We start from the raw sequence: 21,873 nt of genomic DNA, 5'->3' as shown, positions 1-21,873 counted from the left end.
ATCCCCCTTCTTGGTGAAAATGCATCCATCTCCTTTGCGAAATTTCCAAAATACATCCCCCCCTCAGCAAAATAACCATAATGTCTCCTCCTTGCAGCCTTTTCTGCAGTATCTGGTCTTTATGAAGAGAAAAGATAAGGAATCAGTGTCTGTTTATCAATGATATTTTTGGCCAATTTCTGTTTTGCTCAAAAAGTATGAGGGTGAATTGAATTTGCATTAGAATTATTCATTTTCAGTCAAATAAAGTGTTACCAATAAATGTAGAGGAATAAAAGTATTTTTCCTCCCAAAATGCGATCTAGTAGAGGAATAAAGTCGCAAAAGTGGATTTCTGAAGTACCTCAAAATTGTACTTATACAGTAACTTGAGTAAGTATACTTAAGTTAGGTTCGATGTAAATCCATCTGCAAAATAAGTGAGAAAAAGAAATAAAACAATGAAGCCGAGCTGAAGGAGCGAAAAGAAGCAAACTTTAATTTTTCCAAGATTATCAACAGGAGAATGTTTGTGAGCATAATTTAATAACATCAATCAGTGTGGGCAGAAAAACAAAACGGTGCAGCCGTGTGGCCAACACAGAGCTTCTTCATTTTCACTTCTGTTTCACACAGCAATGAGCCAAACAAAGATTATCACAGCAAAAAAAATGACTGAGGGACAACATCCAACTCAAAAAACTACCCTCTAGTCATAAGACATGCAGAAACTGCAGTAGATGTGTTGGTAATGAACGGGTGGGCATTTAATGGTAATGTTTTTATTTTCTTTTAAAAAATTAATAAGTGACTATTTCTATTGTTAGACCTTATATGTCAATGAACGTGTGCATCTTGTTATACAGAAAGGATGAAACATAAATTAAGTCAGCAAACAGATAATCTGCCAATAATTTATAAATAAACCAGGTATAAATATTAATTGGAAGTCTTGTACAGTGAGACGTACCACCTGCACAGCAGAAGTTAGCCATTTTGTGTGAATATGAATACAGAAACTGCTTTTTGTAGACAAATTTTTTTAGTAAAAAATTCAAATGGCTTGTGGCTGCTTCGTTTTCCCTGGCACTATGGACACTCTTTTAGCAAGTGCTCTGTGCCAGTGACAGGATATTAAACTTCTTTCAACCCAGCTTCAGGTCAGAGGTAAGGTGACTACAGTAGTGACGTTTTGATGATGACCAGATTTGTCTGTGTCATGCATTTTGATAACACTGAAAGTGAAAGAATAGTTGGTAGATAGTTGGCACCATGGTAACTAGTGTCCTAAATAATGTAACTTCACTGAAACCAAGACACAGACTTCACTAATGTTTACAAAAGTTATAGAACAAACTAACTGTTCTGTCCTCAACATAATGCACTACTAAATGTGACCGTTTCACTCTTTTCTATTAGGTTCAAGGACAGCAAAGGACAAATAAACAAGGGGAAGACAAATGTTCTACCTACATACACATTACTATAATTGGGTCATCATGTGTTAATAATTCCAAGATGTCTTTGTGCCAAATTTTACAGTTACAATAACACATCTTTCCCTGTCCAAAATAAAAATCTCTTTCTTTACAGTCAAAGACGAGGAAATCTACAATCAAGCTTCTCTTCAACACATTTGATCTAACGTGGGGACTAAGCTTTCATCATCCTTTGCAGGAAGTAATGGTGTCAAGTACTCCACAGGCAAGAAAACTACAGCTTGTGATTTCTTCCTTCACTTTACCGTGACAATCAGGTGCTTAAACAGTACATAAATACTCTCATTGTATGCGTGTTTCTTGACTTTTTGGAGAAGGGTCTTTGGGAATTACTGCCCTTTTCATTTGGCTTATTTGATGCATTTAGCTATATATGCTCAAGATGATCCTTATCTGCTAGCTTTAGAATGACGGCTTTGTTCAGTCATAAACTGGTTATGTATTTCACATTCACCACTAAAAAGATACACTTAGAAGAACAAAAACAAAATTGTCTCCCTGTATTCAGATCTTTGGAGCTCACCTCCTCTGCTCTGGAGACAAAGATGTTTTTCTTTCACGTATATATATTTTTAAGAGCTAATTCCGCCACTTGTTTCTTTGCTGATCACCTTGAGAAAGACGTGCCTTGAAAGACGGCCAACATTGCTAGCTTACATCACTGAAAACCTCAATGAAAACAGCCTTTTTCTTCTTTAGAAAACTTTCCAACTCAAAGCTGAGAAAGAAAAGTGAATGATCCTTGGCAATGTAATCCTCACATTTCATTTGACACCGCAAGCACTTTTGAGTTCACTTGAAAAGCCGAACAGTATTTTCACACTCTTCTCTCTCGGATCCTTAGATGTGATCAAATGCAGAGCCTCAGTTCAAGCTTTGAGTTTAAAAAAGTTGCCATTTCAACTGCTTCAAGAGTTGTGTCCGCTTATGTTTTCCTTCTCTCTCTCGCGCTCTCTCTCTCCTTCTCTCTCTCCAAGTCACAGAAGACGTCCTGTCGAGTTAGCTTGGAGGACATTAGTGAGTGACACCTCTTCTCCATCTTTCTCAGCTTTTGGAGCAAGATTCCCAACCATACCGCCTGGAGATCCCACAAGGGTTCAGGGGCACACATGGGACAAGATGACACAGTCGCCCCTTCTCCAGAATCGCTCGGACCCTCCCTCCTCCTTTGACCTGTCGAAGGTCTCGCCTCTCCAACTGCGCTGCTCTGACGACGACAGCTTTCTCCTTCGCGTGTGAGCAGCAGTGCCTTCTCTCCTCCACCAGCCTCCCGCTCTCGTCGTCTCTTGCTCGCTTCCTGTCCAGCTCTACTCCCATTTTTTGCTCTCACTCTTGTGATTGGTTGGTTTCTCACGGTCTCTCTCCTGTTACTTTCACACAGTGGTGCTTCGGTTGTAGCAGTGGAAAACGGGTATCCATGTTTGTTCTTTTTTGTTATTACCCAGATTAAAATACCGATGAACTAAGCTTCACACAGGCCTAGCTCCTTTATAGCAACCTGTAGAGTGAACACAAAAAATATATGCACGCATTATTACTTGTTTGGGGAAATAATGATTTATCTTTTAAAACATATTACAAAATTAACTTTTCATTTAAAGGAATAGTTCAATGTTGCACACTTATTCACATTTCTTTTGGAGAGTTTGATGAGAAGATCGATACCACTCTTAGGTGTGTGCAGTAAATATGAAGCAACCAGATGCCAGTTCTTAGCTCAGCACACAGACTAAAAACTTTGGAAAACACCTGGTGCGGTAAGAAAATCTACATACCAGCACTTTCTCACTCACCAGTTAACACCTTTTATCATATTTGTTAAATCCAGACAATTTCTTGGTCAGGAGCGGGGACTTCCTACAGTTTTGTCACCAAAATCACCAAGTTATTAATGAAGGAAACTTAAGGAAGTCACTGGTCTCAGCCAAAAAAGTAGTAGCATTTTTTGTATAGATTAAACAGACCTTTAGTGGTGCCCACAGACAGATTATCATTGTTACCATTGGACAAAATCATCTGTTTCCAGTCTTACTGCAAAGCCAAATTGTATAGAATATTTATTGATCACAAGGGTAAATTGCATTGTTACCACCACTTTTCACGCTGAAAAAAATAAAACACCCACTAACATCTGGCTTTTGTCTTCAATTTGAATGGATAAAATCAACATTTACTCCCGCATCAAATCCAATCAGCTGTGATGAAAAGCGGACACATGGGTGGACACACTAGTTTCCATCACATCAATATTCAGGATGTTGGTGCCCAAATATTTTACCATCTGTCTCTGTTCGAGCAGTGTTTGAACACTGTTGAGTCGGCCTTGAGTTTGTGAAGATGAGACTTTGAGAGACTAAAAAGATATCCAAAATGTGAGCTTTAACATGCATGCTGATGAGGTATATGATGTGCTGCCTTCTACCGTTTCTTGTTTTCTCCCGTAGCCAACCAAAGACAAAAAAACAAAAAAAGCACATTTACTGCCAATAAGAATGGAGTAAATCAACTATTTTCAGCAGCTTTACCCACTTTTAAAAAGACCTGCATAAATGTATGTGACATCAATGTTCTCATCTGGTTAACTCTGTACAAAGAAGTGAATGTGCCCGTTTCCCAACATATTAAAACTATTCCTTTAAATTCAGTGAGTCATCTTAGCTTTAAACCACAGTGGAATTACTTACAGTCTAGTACTGGGACAGTCCAGTCACACCACCATGTTGGTAGGCCCGCTCCCCCTGGTAGGTGGAGTCCTGTGACAAAGCCACATCAATCTGGGACTTGAACTCGTCTCCTAGGTAACTGTCCTATAATGGGACAAACAAAAAGTTGAAGAGGCTGGTCAACAGTTATTCCTTCATATATTTCCAAGCAGAAAGCATTAAGTGGTTTTAGTAATAATGAGGTCTTAAGAGGAAACCTGGACATACACTTGGAATAAATGTGCTAACTGCCCTGGAACTGGCTAATAATTGCCATGAATAAACAGCTTTCTTCATAAAGTGCAACAACTTAGCACTTCATAAAATCTTTTATATATTAAACTGATAATTAAGATTTCTTCACAATGAACAAACCTGTGAGAGTTCAGGCTGGGAGAGCCCAGGCTGGCTCATCTGTGACGGCTGGCTCATGTTGATGTAGCCCTGCGTCAGAGGCCCCTGGGAGAAGGGCTGGGAGCCCAGGTCCTGGCTGGCCTGGCTGCCACCCATGTGGCCTCCATGCTGCACGCGGTCTGCTCCTCCGCTGTGGTTTCCCATGTTGCCACGGTTTCTTTGACGGCCACCTCGACTCCCGCCACCTCCTCCACTGCCTGCCTTGCCTTTCATACCTCCTCCACGACCTGGAGGAGAAATATGTCACAATTCAGATTTTGTATTCCATTGTCGCTTTATAGGAACATCAAGCGGGCATTCAATACCTCCTTACTTAGTAAAACACTACAGTTTCATGTCTCACTTACCTGATGTGGGTCCATTGACCTGTCCCATGTAACCAGGCGGAGGTATGGGGGGCATGACAAGGTTGAAAGGGATGGGAAGGTTCATGGACGTCATCGGATTGGGGCCTGTTCCAATCATACCAATCTGGTCGTGGGTTTGGAAATACATATTGGATGAACGTCCTGTTGTTGAAAGAAAGACAGATTAATTTCTGATTCATTCTTAACGGTATGGCAGTGTGCAGAGCTAGTTTTGTCACACAACAGTGCAAATAGCTCTTGTTTTTGTAATTGAAATACTTAAGCACAGTCAACCAGTCTACAATTAACTACCATAACTAATAGAGTGCATGTCCTTTGTAATAGGTTTATTTATCAGGACATTTGCAGCATTTGAATTCAAAACAAGTGTTTTTTGTTCAAGATTTCTCACCGTTGCTGCTGCGGTCATAAGCAGATCCGGGGATGAGAGCCTCCCTGGCATCATACATGGCTGTGCTCATGAATCGACCTCCCTGCAGAGCAAAAGAACAAATAATACGCCTCATTATCTTTTAACATGTACACTGATTTATTACCCTGTTTTCTTTGAACTACTTTTCTGAGGTGAATGGGTAAGTTTTAATTACTTCACATGCCACACCAGAAAGTAAAACATTCATGACCAAGTTAGAAAACCCTGATTTCAGCATTCTTTATTGTCTGTGTATGCACTACACACAGACACAAACATATACTAAACTCACAGGGTTTATGGTGTTGACGAGCTTGCGGGGCTTGCTGAACTGCATGAGGCTCTCCCTCAGGTTGTTAAGTGGCCCTTCGACCAGGACCTTCTGCTCCTTGTAGTAGTTCAACAGGTGGTTCCACAGAGGCTGCTTGGAAAGGGCCTTGGGGTTTCCCACAATGATCACACCATACCTACATGACATAAGCAAAAGATGTGTAAAAGTAACAGTTATAACATTATCGTCCTAAATATGCAAAATGTCTTGAGCACACAGATGGTCCCCAGGGGCTTATCCAAAGCACCCACGTGCTGTTTTCTTGTATGTGTTCTTACCTGGCCCTAGTGAGTGCCACATTGAGACGTCTGGGATCATTGAGGAAGCCGATGCCCTGGTGCTCATTGGCCCTCACACAGGACAAGATGATGAAGTCCTTCTCTCTGCCTTGAAAAGCATCCACACTGGCTATTTCCACCTCCTACAGAGAGAATAAAGAGAAATTAACTGAAAAAAAGTTGACTTGTTAAACATGATGATGCATTTCTTATCTCAGTAGGAAATAATTTTCTCGTGCTTTCTTCACAAATGTGGTTTTGTTAATGTAAATTCTCAATTTTAGAGCCACTTCAGCTTCCTCTTAGTCTAAACTCAACATTGTTGATGATCAACGTTGGCGGGTCATTGATTCAAATACTGAATGTCCTCCTTAACTACTGAGTCGATTAGCTTTAATTATTGATATTATATAAAAAAAAAAAACATTTAACCGTGAGAAAACGACTCCTGAAATTGAGGTGATTGGATTTGCTAGGGTGAAGACGCATTATGCTGTTGGCGTTTTTGGCTCTACAAAAACATGTTGCACGGCAGTGATACAGAGTTTAAGTTTTTTACCAGACAAAGGGGTGCTGAGAGCACACAAACTCAACAACCTTAACTTTGACCCCTTGTCAAGTTACTCACAGAATTAACATAAATTAGCAAAAGCTGATGACCTGCTGCAGGCGATTTTTATCAGTTTAATCAGTGAATGTGACAGTCAGCGCCAGCTAGAAATGAGAAGCTGTGGCTGGAATGTTTTTTCACACTGCTCACTGCTAATGAGAAACAGTGATGGAGAGACGAAGCTTAACAAATCTGTTTATTTTTTTTTTCAGACTTACATCGCTGCATGCAAAAATTCTTCACAAGGAGCCAAACGCTCACTCTGTAGAGCCTGGTTATCACTCAGTAAAGAAAGGATTTGTTTTTTATCTGCTTTATCTTATTGAACAAATATTTGTATCTATACCTGGTAGAGTTTTGTATGAAGGGAGCCACTGAATTGCATGTACTGGACCAGGTAGGACCTCTGTCCCTCATAAGGTGTGATGATGCCAATCTGATCGGGTTTTGCTCCAGCCTTCAACAACCTTGTGGTTATTTTCTCCACGTTGGCTGCCTCAGTCCTGCATAGAAAAGAAAAAAGTGATTACATGAAAAAGAAGCTCATCGTGCTTTGGTGAAATACTGTACAAAAAGTGATGTGATATCTCAGAACAAGTTCAGAAAAACAACTGCAGTTTTTGTATACTGTTTAATATTGCAGGATGGACACAAATATAAGGTTAACATAATGTTTGAAGAGAGTTAAAACCTGTTGAGATAGGATGTCCCAGAGCTAGCAATTTCCTCTTGGCCTTGGGTGACATAAAAGAACATCGGCTTGTCAGGCTGTGGCCACTGGAAGTCGAAGCCTTTCTTCACACGGTCCGCTGCAGAAGAGGTAAACAAACAGATATGACTCAGTGGTAGAGTAGGTGATGAATGTGAAAGACACTGAAGTAAGAGTTGAAAGGATAACATGCTTTGAAAAGCAACACTTGGATATAGACAGGATACAGTACAAAGCACTAATCCACATGCGAGCAACGTGGCAAAATATCTGAGGAAAGTTTGTCTCTTATGTTCTCCCAAATCCTCTAGATCTTTTTGGACTATTTCAAAAGTCTAACAGTAAAGTCCTGTTTTTAAATGTCTAATGTGTGATGCAGCATGTGGGCAGGAGTTTAGAGGGAAGTTTCAAAATATTTTAACTGGCCAAAAAGAGAAAGCCAATTAATTGAAAATCAGTTTTAAAAAGTTTATTTTCATCTTACCAGCTGTGACTCCATTCTGCAAAGAGCCCTCATAAAAGATGTTGGACGGGAAGGCACTGAGAGCGGGATGCATACGGTACTGGACCTGCAGACGGATTGGCCGGATCCCCAAAACTACCAGACGCTCAAACAGGGACTGGGACAGACCTGCTTTGGCTGCCTTCTTACACATCACCACAGGGCCCAGCTGGCAGTGATCACCCACCAGAATCAACTACAGAAAAAACAATAGATGATTAAAGAAGAGAAATTAGAAGAGGAATAAACAATTGTGGACACTGTACACCCCACAGCTGGGGAATGACAGCAGTTTAAACCGCTCCACTTCAAATGATGAAGCCCCTACCTGTTTGGCCCCCAGAACAACGGGCACCATGCACTCTGGTTCGGTGGCTTGCGTGCTCTCGTCAATCAGGATGGATCGGAACTGCATCTTGGCCAGACGAGGATCCCCCGCGCCAACACAGGTGCAGCAGATTACATCAGCATTCTGGGAAAAAAAGCGAAGTACACATAAGACACTTTGTTTCTGGAAGAACCATTAGCATTACACATCCTTTTTTCTGTGGGCAGGGATGGATTCAAATAAATACTAAATGAGAAAATAACCATTAAATCAAAGTTGATTTCCAACTTTGTGCAGAGTATGGTCATAAACAGGACTTTATTTAGTTCCACGTGGTTCAGTAGGACCAGTCTTCTTACCATAAGCAGCTCCCTCTCAGCAGTGCGCCTCAGAGCTCTGTAGCGCTTCTCGTCTGAGGAAGACAGCTCTCCTGTCTCGTCCTTCAGCTGTTGGAGCTTCTGCAGTTCTGGCATACTGCAGGTAGGAATCATTTCAATACAGTGTGAGTTCACTAGTGTTCTTGTCAACAAATTAGCTTCTTACTTGCTATCCTACTGATGTTAATAAACTTTAGTCAGCCTAACGGAGGCCTTGTTTTTCCAAATACTTTTTTAGACTGGCATGGATACAAAGATAAACTTATAGCAGTGTGTGTTACCTGTCCATGTTTCGAGTCTGGTTGTGCAGAGCCAGAAAGGACACAGGTGAATCAATGGCCTCCCTGCTCTTGGCGCACAGACGCACCACCTTGAGCCCTGTCTGGTGGATCTTCTCTGTCAGCTGGTCGACAGCAATGTTACTTGGAGCACATACCAGAACTGGCCTGAGGGGACATGTAATACAATTATGTCTTAGTTACGACATACTAATACGACATAGAATCAATAAAATATCAATCGACTGAATAAAACTATTGTAAATGACAGATGTTCAGTTAAAAATAGATTGAATGAAAGTATATAATCAGATTAAAACCGAATAGTTGTGGTAATTATTATCATAACACCACCATGTACATACAAAATTCAAACAAAGTAATAAAAGGAGTACAAATATTTGTTCGTCTCTTACCCATTGCCTTGTCTAGCCAGGTGGTAGACAATGGTGGCAGAGGTGACAGTCTTGCCTGTGCCCGGAGGACCCTGGATCAGACTGAGGGGACGCTGCAGCACAGTCTTCACGGCATACACCTATATTACAGTGAAACACATACATATAAGCACTGTGGTTACAAGACCTAAAGGCTTCATCTGGTCACTATCTAAAAGAATGTTACTCCTCCTGGACTTGCACAGAGATCACTGGGGTTGAGTGTGAAAGTGTTTGTTTATTCAGAAGAGTGAACTGTGTACGATCTCCGTCATGTTGTTTGAGTGATTTATAATGTAGGTTAGGTAGCACTGAAAAGTCTCTTTTAACATTGCAGTTTTTTCTCTCCAACTCACCTGTGAGTGGTTAAGGTCAGGCAGGCCTTGGGCAGTGAAGCGTTTGGGCAGCTGGCACTTGATGACCACATCTTCGACCTCATGTCCCAGCAGTTTGTGGTAGATGTAACCCGACACTGAAGTCTCATCCACAGCAAATGTCTTCAGGGCACTTTGCATCCTGGATAAAGAAAACAGAAATATTGAAGAAGGTTTTAAACTGGATCTAAAGGGGACTGACAACATTTATTTATTAATCAACATTTTCAAGGAACTGTTTTAACACCAACGTTGTTCACATATAACAGCATGAGACAGGAATGTATAGCGTTTCTTGCGATTACCTGTCAAAGGAAGTAGACTTCCACACAAAGTCGACCTGAAAGTTGTGTGGAATCTCCACTGGAGCCCCAGCACTGCTCCTTAGTTCTATGGCAATCTCATCACCGTAGTCTGATACAGTAAGTCAAGGAAGAGGTAGAACACTTTACTCGCTACCTAAATGCGCGGTGACATTTCAAGCTTCATGAATAGTTAAATGCCGAGCACTTGGTTTTGTTTAATCAGAACACAGCTGAACATCAGTGCAATTGACAGGTGGAGAGAGCTTTGGATTCTGCAAAATTCTCAATGTAGGTGCAGAGTTGCCATTATATTTGTTGTACAACCCATGTAGTGCCTGTGTAATGAAAATTAGCAGCATAAGAAGAATTTACTACAGATATATAATAATAAGGCATGCAGATTTTTTGTTTTTACATCATACTTTTACAGATAGCCCACACAGTGTTGCACTATTTCTTCTGACTCAGTTTGTGATCGTTTTCAAATTGAAATTTAGAGATGTTGGGTAGACACACCAGTGACTGTTATTATATGCAGCCTCAAATTGCTGGAGTACTGTATCAGCTAACTAGCAGGTTGCAAGCTGAATAAGCAAAACCTAAATATAGAATTTGTTTTCAAAAACCACCAGTACAGGTTGTGTAGAGACAAACACAAGTTTGCAGATGTTATTGTAGTTTCCTACAGCTGCCACTAGATGTTGCTGAAGACTAATACGAAGACTAAATAATAGACTAGACCAGGATGCTTGTGATAAACTGGTGGAGAGGACAGAAAGTGATAGATGGGTATTACAGATAGTGTGTGGTCTCCTGATAACTTACGTATATGTGTTACAACAGTCATAAGGATACTATCAGGGACTTTGATGACATGTCCAATCCCTTTCCAAGGAGGTGCCAGGTCTCCTTTGTATCTCAAGCAAATTTCATCTCCCTGCATCAGTCGCATATCTAAAAGACAGCAGAGGAGGCACAATTCAAATTAAGATCATTAAGTCAAAGATACATTTAAAAATATTACATAGTAATATACCTTTGTAAGTGACAGCAGAATGACAGTGTAATGGCAATATTTATAAGCAAAATGATAGTAATAATGACATGATGATATGAAATACCTGAGTCTGTCTTGGGAAGAGTAAAATAAGCAATCCTCTTTTTATTCAGGCCCAAGTCCCATCTGACTGTAATATTGTCTTGAGTCTGTAAGGGGGAAATATTGATAATTATATTCAACATTTAATGACAGTAGGAACAGTTTTAAATCAAATGTATGCTAATAATGACAGACAAGCATGGACAAACCTAAATATTGACTGTGACAATGTAATTCACCATGCCTCCAAGTAGTACAACAAATAACATGCACGGCTGTAGAAGCTTCATTTACTTTATCTCCACATTTACAGAAAAAACAAATTCAATTTAATCAGTTTATGATTACTTCATTATTGGATTAGACATAAAATCATTCAATGACAATTCTGACTGCTTTGTTTGTTAAAACACAGATGAATAGCATTTTAGCCCTTTTTTGTTATTACCTGGGACTCTTTGAGTTTCTTATCATAGTCAGCCTCCAGCTTCACAAGAGGACCAAAGATGTTCTGGTACTGGTAAGCATCCTCATAACGGAGCAGCACATGTTGGGGTTCTTCATCCACACCGGGCTTCTCCAGGTCCTCTAACGTTGCAGTCGGATTTTCCTGCCAGGGAGAAACACATACAAAAGATCGCACAGGATGAGAGAAATTTTCAAATATGGGCAGAAAAGCAGGAGTGCTTTCCATCAATATACTAAAATCTCCTATGTTCCCACTCCAAATGTTTCAGAAGGGAGACATTGACACATCACATTAGAAAAAAGCCCACAGGTGTTTATAATAATGAATGATGGTTGAAATCTTTTTAGCTGCTTTGGTTTAAGAGTCCCGGTAATGTGCATGCTGGTTCATACTGTCATGACTCCCTCAGACACCTAAATAGTACAGAGCCTTCACTAATGTTCTTAGTTACACTTAGTATGAGCACATAGAAAATAACTCCTGATATACATGACCTTGTGTATAAGCTCAGTTAACATGCAGCAAAGTTATTTGCATCACATCTATATGAAAATAAGCAGTTAGATATAGAGATAAGTCCTAACCGTGTTCTATAAAAGTTATGTGGGTTTAGACATTTATATAGTATAATGGTGGGTGTGCTCAGGGACAGCTACCTTCCAGAGTTCCTCCAGCTTGTTGATCTGCTGGGCGGTGATCTGACGAGCCCTGAGCTGCTCCTGCTCTGAAGGGATTTTCACCAGCCAGGACAGGAAGCAGCGGTCCTGGATGAGCGGCTGCCACTGAGAGCTGTCCCAGTTGATGTCCTTCAGGCTGCTCTGGCTGGCACATGGCTGCCTGCGTTACAACCAAAACACAATAACTGTGAAATTCTGGTTGTACCAATAGAGAAACACACAATGCTTGTGAGACTGTTTTTGTTTTTTTATTCATTTATCTAATTTATTTTGTTTGTTTTGTTTTTGCATTGTTCATCACAGCTCTTCCATCTCCATTCCTTCCTTCTCTATTACAGGTGTTAAATATGAATATAAATTACCTGTGTAGGCTCTTAGATGAATTGCATGTGTGAATGTGGAGAAGGGGTGCTAGGAATGGAAGATACAAGATGCATTTGTGATTTGAACTGATATGTTTTTACTGGCAGGTTATTACAATGTTCTGTGGAATGATAATGGCTGTCTTTAAATGACAAGTCAATAAAATAATTGCCCATAACCCATCAGCAGGAAACTCAGACTGCACGGTCAGCAACAAAAAATTAGTCTTACCTGCACAGTAACACCACTACTGAGTCAGCTTTGGCAGGGATGAAGCCCAGGAGGAAGACATTGCGACAGCCACAGTTGTAGCACTCGAGCACTGTTTCCCCCAGAGGCCCATCTTTATGAAGGGTCACCTCCTTGGACTTTGCTCTCACCAGGTGGTTTACAATATGGCTGCAAGGAGAATGACAATGAATGCACAGAAGGGGTAAAGGTAAAAGACGACTGCCCTACAGAAACTGAGGGTATATTTACACTATTGATTCGTCCTTACATCTGGGATCAACACGCCTAAACATTTTTGTTTTTATTTGGACTCAAATGTAACATGACTGGAAAACAATTCAGCAAAATATATTTGTGTTTACAGACACTATTTTAAATAGAGTTCAGTTAGTGTATTAATTTAACCACATATATACCAGGAGACCAGCTGGTAATAGACAACCGTTCTCTAATTTTTTAGAAATAAATTATATCTCACCAATGTTTTCTAGTTTATTACAAGGCAGCATCAATTTTTCATTATCTATCAAAGAGACTTTCGGCTCCTCTAAATCAATACTTCAAATACCACTTTGCTTTGTTTCACTGAATAACAGACTATTAGCCTAAGTGGCCCTTGAAAGCCAGTATATAAAATTGTTTTAAATTATGTTTTAACTCCATAACCAAACACTAACTGTCCATATGTCTGTGGTTATTATTAGACGTATTATTATAATCGCTTGGTATTGTACTCCGGCTACAATGATATTGGATTTCTCTCTGCAGTTCATTTAGTTGAGTACACCACCAGGAAGGGTCAATAAAAAGCAGATAAGTTACTGTATCTTACCTGCCGGATGTGTTTCCACGGCCATTACAGAACCACTTCTTGCTGGTGTTGCAGTAGACCACACAGGCTGGATCATGAATCCCACAATAACTAAAAGAGAAACACAAAGCCTTACCATTGAGAGCATGTTTTTTTTTTTTTTTAAGTATTTTTTTGGCCTTTATGGCTTTATTCATAGATCAGATGAAGATTAGACAGGAAACAGATGAGAGAGGGGGGTGACAAGAGGCAAAGGGCCACAGGCCGGGAGTCGAACCCAGGTGCAGTGCAGCGAGGACAAAGCCTTCGCACACGGAACACCTGCTCTACCCACTGAGCTAAACGGTGCCCCAAGAATTATTATTTCTTAATAAATTGTAATATATATATATATATATATATATGTATATATATTATGTATATATATATATATATATATATATATATATATATATATATATATATATATATATATATATATATATATATAAAAAATACTGCAGAATATCTGCTTTACTCATGCAGCTAAAAGCAAAATGATGCAGCAGTCCATCTCATAGCATTTTATTAGCCGTCTACAGAAACGTCATAATCACAATTGAATTCTTTTTCTTTGTTCCATTTTCATACCAAAAGATTTTGGAAACACTTTCAAATATTCAACAAGCATGCTAATTGAAGCTTAAACAATAAGTAAGCCAGGCAATTATATGGGTTAATATTAGTTTACTGCAGATATATTAGTATCAGCCTATATGTCTGCAAAAAAATCACAGACAACTGAATAACAGATATACCAAAGATGTGTTTTGATATACCAGTAGATTTTGAGTACTGTCAAGTTAATTTTTCAAGTGTAAAATGCCCTGTCCGTTGGTCACTGTTTTCAAAAAAGAAAAAGCTAACTGAAACCAACATTAATGGTATTAAGAAAACTAATATCAGACAATTTATCATTAGCAAACTCTTAAATATTAATATTGGTATCAGCCTTAGAAATCCTGAATTGGTATTTTAAGCCGATTTATCTATCCATCTATTCATCTTTAAGCAAATATCCAAATATTTTCAAATCTCTGAAAAAAGACTTCCTAAATGCTCAGACTCTCTTATAGAGAGAGAGATATATATAGTCTCTTATCATAATAACAATATTATATATATATATATATATATATATATATATATATATATATATATATATATATATATATATATATATATATATATATATATATATATATGTATATACATATATATATCCTAGCTCTAAGTTGTTCCATAGCCCACAAAACGGTAACAGATCTAGCTACATGCTTTAAAATCCAAAATCAATCTGTATCTGTAATCTGCATGTTTCAAAGCGAATACATGGCTTTCAAAGCGAATATATTTTTAAAATGTGGATTTGATTACTGATCTTCTACTTAAAGATATGTGTTTACCTGCAGGCGTGTATTGGAAGATCTTTGGTGTAGTAGGTGTCCTCCTCATCCTCCTCAAAGTTCAACTCTGCCAGCAGCTGACTGGCTTTCACCACGGGGTCGTCTCCATTCTGTAGCACGCCGTCAGGACCATTCACCTGAGGAGACAGGTGTACAAATTCATAACAATGCACTGAAACTGAATGAAAACATTATGTGATTTAAATTAACACTAGAGGACCACAGATAGTGAACCAACTGTGGATACACTGGTCATTACTATGCAGGCATGCTTGCTGACTGTCATGTCAGCAGATGGTTTGTTGACAGCAATGACACCTACTGTGTCCAACCTGTTGTTTGTACTGACCCCAGTGATTGTTATCAGTGCACGCTCTTAAAGTATGTAATACACTAAAACGCTAGCAAGTATAGATGTGGGCATTTAAAGGTTAATCTGCCACAGTGACACATCCCCGACACTCTTGGTTTGTATGACAATAAAGTCCTGCATTGACATGCCAACTGTGTCAGCATGCTAACTGTGCTGTCAGCTAGCTAGCAGACTGTAGAAAGCTAGGTAGCTCGCATGCTAGTCAATTAGCGGGATAAAAGCATGGTAACCGATACAAGGCGTCATCGTGCTAACCGGAGGTAGCCAGTTGATGTTGTGAGCTAACGTCAGCTAGCTTATTCACATTTTGTCAACACAGTACAATACATATTTTGACACCGAGCTGCCGCGAACAGCCACACGCACCTGGTTGTCTAGCTGACTCTGGGTCTGGCCTTGGGTCTGGGTCTGGCTCGGCAGGGTAAAATCCGTGAAGTCGTACTCGGAGCCCTGGGTGTCCGCTCCCAGCAGCTCGGTTTCCTCGGTGTCGAGGAACGTTAGTGTCTGCGAGCTCGGCCCGTACGCCTCGACACTCATGTTTTTGTCTTCTTTGTCCAGATATTTACCCGCTCCGACGAATATCCCACAAACTGTTGCTATTCCAGAACAATTCGGAAAAGAGAGGCAGAGTATTGATGAGAAAATGACAAACACCGCTGGTGACAGAGAGATAGAAAGAGCCTCGTCTACGGCTGCATCCCGCTTCGCTTCTCTCCTCCTGCTTCGCTTCTCTCCTCCTGCCTCGCTTCTCTCCCCCCTGCTCGTCTTCTCTCCTCCCTCACTGTCCTACAGGAAGTCACCTGCAGGCAGCGAGGGAAGGAAAGGAGACAAGGAGAGTTATGTGAAGAGAATTTAATATGATGGCCACAAAACTCTGAGGTTTATTATGCAACAAGGTCAAATATTGAAGGATCACTCATTGCCCTCCTTTAGTAAATATGTTTGTATATATATATATATGTATATATATATGTATATATATATATATATATATATATATATATGTATATATATATATATATATATATATATATATATATATATATATATATATATATATATATATATATATATATATATATATATATATATAGCGTGACCATGCTGAATTTAAGTATTATTGGTGTTGACTTTTTTTTACTTTGTTTGTTTGCATTTTTTGACTAATGTAACAAAATGTGTGTTGCCATTTAATACGTGTTTTTCTGATCTTGTCTGGTCTTGTTGTGTGAATATGTACTTTGACAGGGCTGCATCACGGCATTGAACTACTTCCTTATAGGCTAAGAGGCAAATTAAGATAAATTGGGGCCACCTAGCAGATATAAAATATGTTCTATTATATCTGCTATACATTATACACCCATCCAACTCTGCACCCCCTGAACCAATATGCGAGCTCGGCCCGTACGCCTCGACACTCATGTTTTTGTCTTCTTTGTCCAGATTCTTATGAACCAATATGAACCAATATGTTTTATTTGAATTATTATTTTTTTTATAAGAATCAGGCAAACCTTAAGATTCAAGTTGTGACAAAACATACTAGTTTTTAGATAATTTCTGATTAGTTACTTACTTCAATTCTGTCAGTAATGTTGAGGATCATTTTTATTTTAAGGTTGCTGCTGAAAACGTCAAAGGCTCCGGCAATGCATCATAGCAGACCCCTTCTGTAGATGAAAAAAAGGCTCATTCTAAGCTTACAAAAACACAATAGTCTTATTTCAAGTGATACGCTCATGGAAACAGTCATAAATATTATATTCCCTTTCTGCTAAATGATCCTCCTAAATCCTTCACACTGGACTTTTGAACGTTCTATTTTCTGTCTACATTGGAACGTTGCTCTCATTTCTCATCTGCTCTGAGCTCCTAGCATGTTGGGACAGCTCCGAGGCTCGTGTAAATCCTGGTGGTTTCCAACAGAGGTGATAAAACAGTTGTCACTCCTCTGCCAAATAGTAGTAATAAATATGCATCGTTGTCAGAGTTTTGAAACAGTCGTTACCTCTTTCCTCCTTTAAGATATAACACAAGTACAGTCCTTGATACTGAGTCAAGCATACTTAAATACTATTTGAATGTTCTGGCAACATCGTGATCCTTTCTGTCAGGTCTGAACTAGTTCAGCAAGTTTGTTGAGCCATTATGTACTACGCCCAGTGAAACTCACCCTGGATCAACAGAATACCGAAGAACAAACTATTAAATAACTAATTGATACAAAGCAGAGGACGGCTTCCTTCCCACCCGACACGTAACATTTTTTTTTGTAGGTGTGGTTCTCTGTGTAACACACAATGTCAAATAACCCTGTATGCATATTTCAGAGATGAACTCTGGAAAATATAAAAGAGAAGAAATAAAAAAAAAAAAGCCTATGTGAAGTGTTTTTATTATTCACAGCTTTAAGCTGTCTTTTCCCTGCACAGCTGCACTACATATAAAGGAAGGACTAGATGAAATAATCACATTATTTAATACTGATTGCATGTGCAATAAGTTCCCTGAGATAAACAAATCATTTTAAGTGTGAATATTAACATTTCTTCAGGTTGCCATCATTTAAAAGTCATCACATTTCTCTCAAACACAAGGGAATGACATCATAACAGTAAAATTATAACAAGAGGACAGACTTACAGGTGGCAGGGGAAGGATGTGGCTTAGAAAGTGAGTAAAATACAAGTTGGTGTCACCATACATAACTTTCAGCTACTTTTGTTTATACTGCTAATTCTGTCTTAATATAGTTGCATAAATCAGTCTTGTGTCAGATGCAGGATTGTAGAGACATAACTAGTACTCACAGCAGTTGCCCACTACTCCTGGACACATGTTCAAACCCACACATGCAAAGACCCAGACCAGGTCTACAATAATCAGGTGCTCTAGTCAGGTTGCTTTTTTCAACACAAACTGGTAAAAACCTTCAATATTTCTAATATACAACACATGGCAATTTTATTTTCCTCCTCTTGACAGCATCCATTTGTGTGAATTAACTTTACGAGTTCAGGTGTTCCCAGGCCACCGGGAGGAGACCCCAAGGAAGACCCAGGACACACTGAAGTGACTATGTCACTCGGCTGGCCGGGGAACGCCTTGGGATCCTCCCGGAAGAGCTAGAGGAAGTGTCCAGGTAGAGGGAAGTCTGGGTGTCCCTGCTGAGGCAGCTGCTCCCGCGACCCGGCCCCGGATAAGCGGAAGAAAATGGCTGGATGGATGGAACTTTATGAGTCTGCTCTGGTTGTGCGTCAGTCATTAGTGGCCGTGCTGGTGTTGATGTGTGTGACTGCAGCACTCGTTGTCTTTGTGATCCAGCTCCAGCAATTTCAGCATCTCCTGCACGGCGGCCTGAAGAGCTCTGCCCAGGTCCTGGCTGCTGTAGGGTTTTCCAAGTGGAGGCACATGGATGAAGGCAGCGCAACCCTGTCCCAGGTGAAGAGAGGTGTAGTAGGTGTAGTCGCACAGATACCTGCCAGGGAGACAGAAGATGGATGTTAGGTTGTGAAAGTTTGTGCTGTCACATTTGTATTTCATCACGTAGACAATAGAGTAACAAAAACAAGACGGTGAGAGTTACAGTGGAATCAGTGAGTCATCTTTGAGAAAACAACAGACGTGTCTGGCTGTGGTGACTTTTACTAAGCTCATAAAACAATGTTGATTATCATACACAGTTGAACCCACCTGTCAAATTCAGACTCAAAACAAACATGGGGCAGCATATCACTAGAGTAACCGCTAACTGCTGCTAACAGTAGCTGCCGTTCATTCACTATTTAGCTCAGTTAGCCGTACAGCTAGTAATTTGGACTAAGAGCTTGAGGATCAGTGGAGTGTTGGGTTGTGTCGTCCACTATGCTGGACTCCCTGTGCAATGACTAGGGAGTAGGGAATGAGTGAGTGATTTCAGACACAGCCTTAGTGTTTACACCGCTTGCACAGGAGAAGTCAACTGGGACAGGGCAGGACTAACTGGTTAGCATGCCAACTTCGGTAGTTATCTGTGCAACACAGCACAAAAAAATGTCATAGTTTATTCATTCACTGTTGATAATCTTAGTTTCAGCAATCTGTTGTGTCGTGCACACTACCTTTTGAACAGTCATCAGTGAGTGTATTAGTAACAGCTGCGCTTTTCTCATCATGAAGTCAAAATGTCTGCTGTGAAAAAGTGTGTGCACGTGTGGATCGACGGTTTTCACGGCACGGCAGTTTGAGTCGCAGGAAAAGCACAGGTGTGACCAATAAAGTTAATGACGGCTCCGTTCTGTTGTGTCTCAGATCTCAGTGCGGGCGTATCAGAAGGTGAGCATGCACAGTGCCAGAGCCCTGGAACTAGCTCATCTAAATGGAATGCAGCCATCATTAATGTTATTAATTCCACCTGTGTTTTTCCTGCTCTAATAATTCACAATGTCTGCTGTGAAAAGGTTTTCTGTTTTCCTACATGTGTGTATAACGTAACACCAGGTACCTTCCAGCATCCTTAGACACAGACACAGTGACCCCGAGGGCAGAGTCGTTGACCCTCTTGCAGACTTTCTCCATGTCCACGACGGATTGTATGCAGTCGGGGCCGTTCTCCATGCAGCAGTGAGAAGCTGGGCAGAATCTGCAGTTGTCCAGGCGCTTGTAACCCTTGTTGTGGCCGCACTGCTCCAGAGTGACGGTGGTGGCTAACCCAGAGACTCCAACATGGACCATTAACTGCTCGCAGGACCACGAAACACAGAGGTGGCAAAGGTTAGTTTGGATGAATATTACATTTAAATCACAATAAAATGAAAATGTGTAAATCACAATAAAATGAAAATGTGTATGTCCCTGAGTACCTGTGGCTGGTGCTCTTTCCACAGAGATGGCAGGAGGCTCTGGACAGCCACGTATTCAACAGGCACCTCACACACATGAAGGTCTACCTCTTCACCCAGTCCCATGCGCTCCAGTTCCTTTGAGCATGGAGAACAGAAACATATATGTAGACAACTTAATTGCAGTCTTAATAGCCGAGACATGCACAGGTCGAGGTTTAGATTTTGGGCTATTTAGCTTCCATATTATGTCTACTTTTAGACTAGTGGAAAGACGAGGACCAAGATACACATGTGGGTGTTTATTTTTGTTCATATTTCTGTTCTGGAATTAAATGCAGATTAACACATTTTTTTTTAATATCTTTGTTTTCCTATTTACACATAAATATTAGAAAACTTAGGGTATATATATATATATATATATATATATATATATATATATATATATATATATATATATATATATATATATATATATATATATAAACCTTTTGAAATGCAAATTATGGAATGCACATCATATTCAAATACCATATTTAGGTAAAAAGTCAAAACACAAGTCTTTAGCTGGCGCCGTTGTTCCACGTGGACACCCTGAGATCACTGATTACCTGCACTGCCACCCAGCTGGAGTTCACTGCATGCTCACCAAAAGGCTCAAAACCTGCAGAGAAAAGAGAGTTAAACAGGATTCTTCACTGCAGCAATGTGACACTGTGCACAAAATAAACTATAAACAAAAGGTAATCAAGGATGCTTATCTGTTATGGAGAGAATAGACCTAGATAAATAAAAAAGGAGTCTTCCTTCAATGTCCAAAGGTTGAATCAAAGTTAAACATTAATTGTGGTCGCAGCACATGATAACTGAGTACAGACACAGAAAGAAGTCCTCCTCACAGCTGAGCACTTGTTTTATGTAACAGTAAAATTTACATTTAAAATCACTCCTGATGCACATCCTTGTTTCCTTCTGCCCTGACAGCAGAATTACTCTCTGCAGAGAGCACCGTCATTACATATTCATAATAAAAACATGATCATTAAATCAATGTAACCAGATCAGCTGTGCAGCTGGGACACAACAAGAAAACTATGAGCTGTAACAACACTGTACTGACACCAAACAATCATTTAATACACACCTGTCTCCCTCCTCTCTCCTCAGACTGATTAAAACCTCTCACCTGTTACCAGCACCTTCTTCTTATTGGCCATTATCCTCTGTTGTTATGACAGGAGATATCATCGATGTATAATGAGGGGATCGGATATCCCCTCAGAGGATCCCTGGCTTGTGAGCCTTGTTGTTGTCTTCTTCTGGCTCAGAGCTGACAGGAAATGACACATCAGGTCTGAAGGGATCATACTGCCATCTGCTGTATCGGCGTGCATCCTGCAACAATGCATGTGAATCAGTGCTGAGAATCAAAAACAGAAAGCCCATGTGATTGGATTTTTTTTTTTCTTCACCTTGCACCACAAGACATTTCTGGAAAGCGGACAGAAGAGAATGAAAACGGATCCTTTTAATACAAGTGTTTTAATCTAAAAAACAACTGTAACTCAAGCCACATGTGTGTATGTGTTTGTGTGTGCTGAAAAGGAAAACCAAGCATCTGCACTGCATTCATAGATTAAACGTTAGGTTCAAGTGAATAAAAAACAGCCTTCCCTCCA

General features: G+C 39.9%; 2 protein-coding genes and 1 long non-coding RNA gene across 4 annotated transcripts; 1 reads left to right on the top strand and 2 right to left on the bottom strand.

Annotated features, from left to right (window-relative positions):
• Nucleotides 1-452: 452 nt before the first annotated feature.
• LOC115572870 (regulator of nonsense transcripts 1-like) lies at nt 453-16,155 on the bottom strand. Of its 2 annotated transcripts, none has more exons than XM_030403319.1 (24): nt 15,735-16,155; nt 14,996-15,132; nt 13,572-13,661; nt 12,740-12,907; nt 12,125-12,305; nt 11,448-11,609; nt 11,022-11,106; nt 10,726-10,854; nt 9,901-10,009; nt 9,578-9,737; nt 9,204-9,322; nt 8,791-8,955; nt 8,492-8,606; nt 8,133-8,276; nt 7,787-8,000; nt 7,285-7,402; nt 6,940-7,096; nt 5,984-6,126; nt 5,667-5,841; nt 5,354-5,435; nt 4,942-5,103; nt 4,556-4,821; nt 4,163-4,285; nt 453-2,976 (listed from the first exon to the last, which is right to left on the bottom strand). In XM_030403319.1, the coding sequence occupies exons 1-23, from the start codon at nt 15,903-15,905 to the stop codon at nt 4,166-4,168; spliced, it is 3,372 nt and encodes a 1,123-aa protein (XP_030259179.1). In that variant the 5' UTR covers nt 15,906-16,155; the 3' UTR covers nt 453-2,976; nt 4,163-4,165. The 2 variants fall into 2 exon arrangements, with proteins under 2 accessions (XP_030259179.1, XP_030259180.1); XM_030403320.1 differs by having other exon boundaries at nt 10,756-10,854; nt 15,735-15,905.
• A 1,594-nt stretch (nt 16,156-17,749) lies between these two features.
• Nucleotides 17,750-21,589, bottom strand: LOC115571908 (pyroglutamyl-peptidase 1-like). Its single transcript, XM_030401547.1, has 5 exons — nt 21,381-21,589; nt 20,806-20,858; nt 20,213-20,329; nt 19,855-20,087; nt 17,750-18,849 (listed from the first exon to the last, which is right to left on the bottom strand). The coding sequence occupies exons 1-5, from the start codon at nt 21,409-21,411 to the stop codon at nt 18,636-18,638; spliced, it is 648 nt and encodes a 215-aa protein (XP_030257407.1). The 5' UTR covers nt 21,412-21,589; the 3' UTR covers nt 17,750-18,635.
• On the top strand, nt 19,984-20,541 carry LOC115571909 (uncharacterized). Its single transcript, XR_003982004.1, has 2 exons — nt 19,984-20,123; nt 20,237-20,541. It is a non-coding gene; the product is annotated as an uncharacterized LOC115571909 (long non-coding RNA).
• Nucleotides 21,590-21,873: the final 284 nt, after the last annotated feature.

The sequence above is a fragment of the Sparus aurata genome, chromosome 21, assembly GCF_900880675.1.
Source record: "Sparus aurata chromosome 21, fSpaAur1.1, whole genome shotgun sequence".
Lineage (NCBI taxonomy): Eukaryota > Metazoa > Chordata > Actinopteri > Spariformes > Sparidae > Sparus > Sparus aurata.
This window is presented reverse-complemented; position numbering and strand designations above follow the sequence as displayed.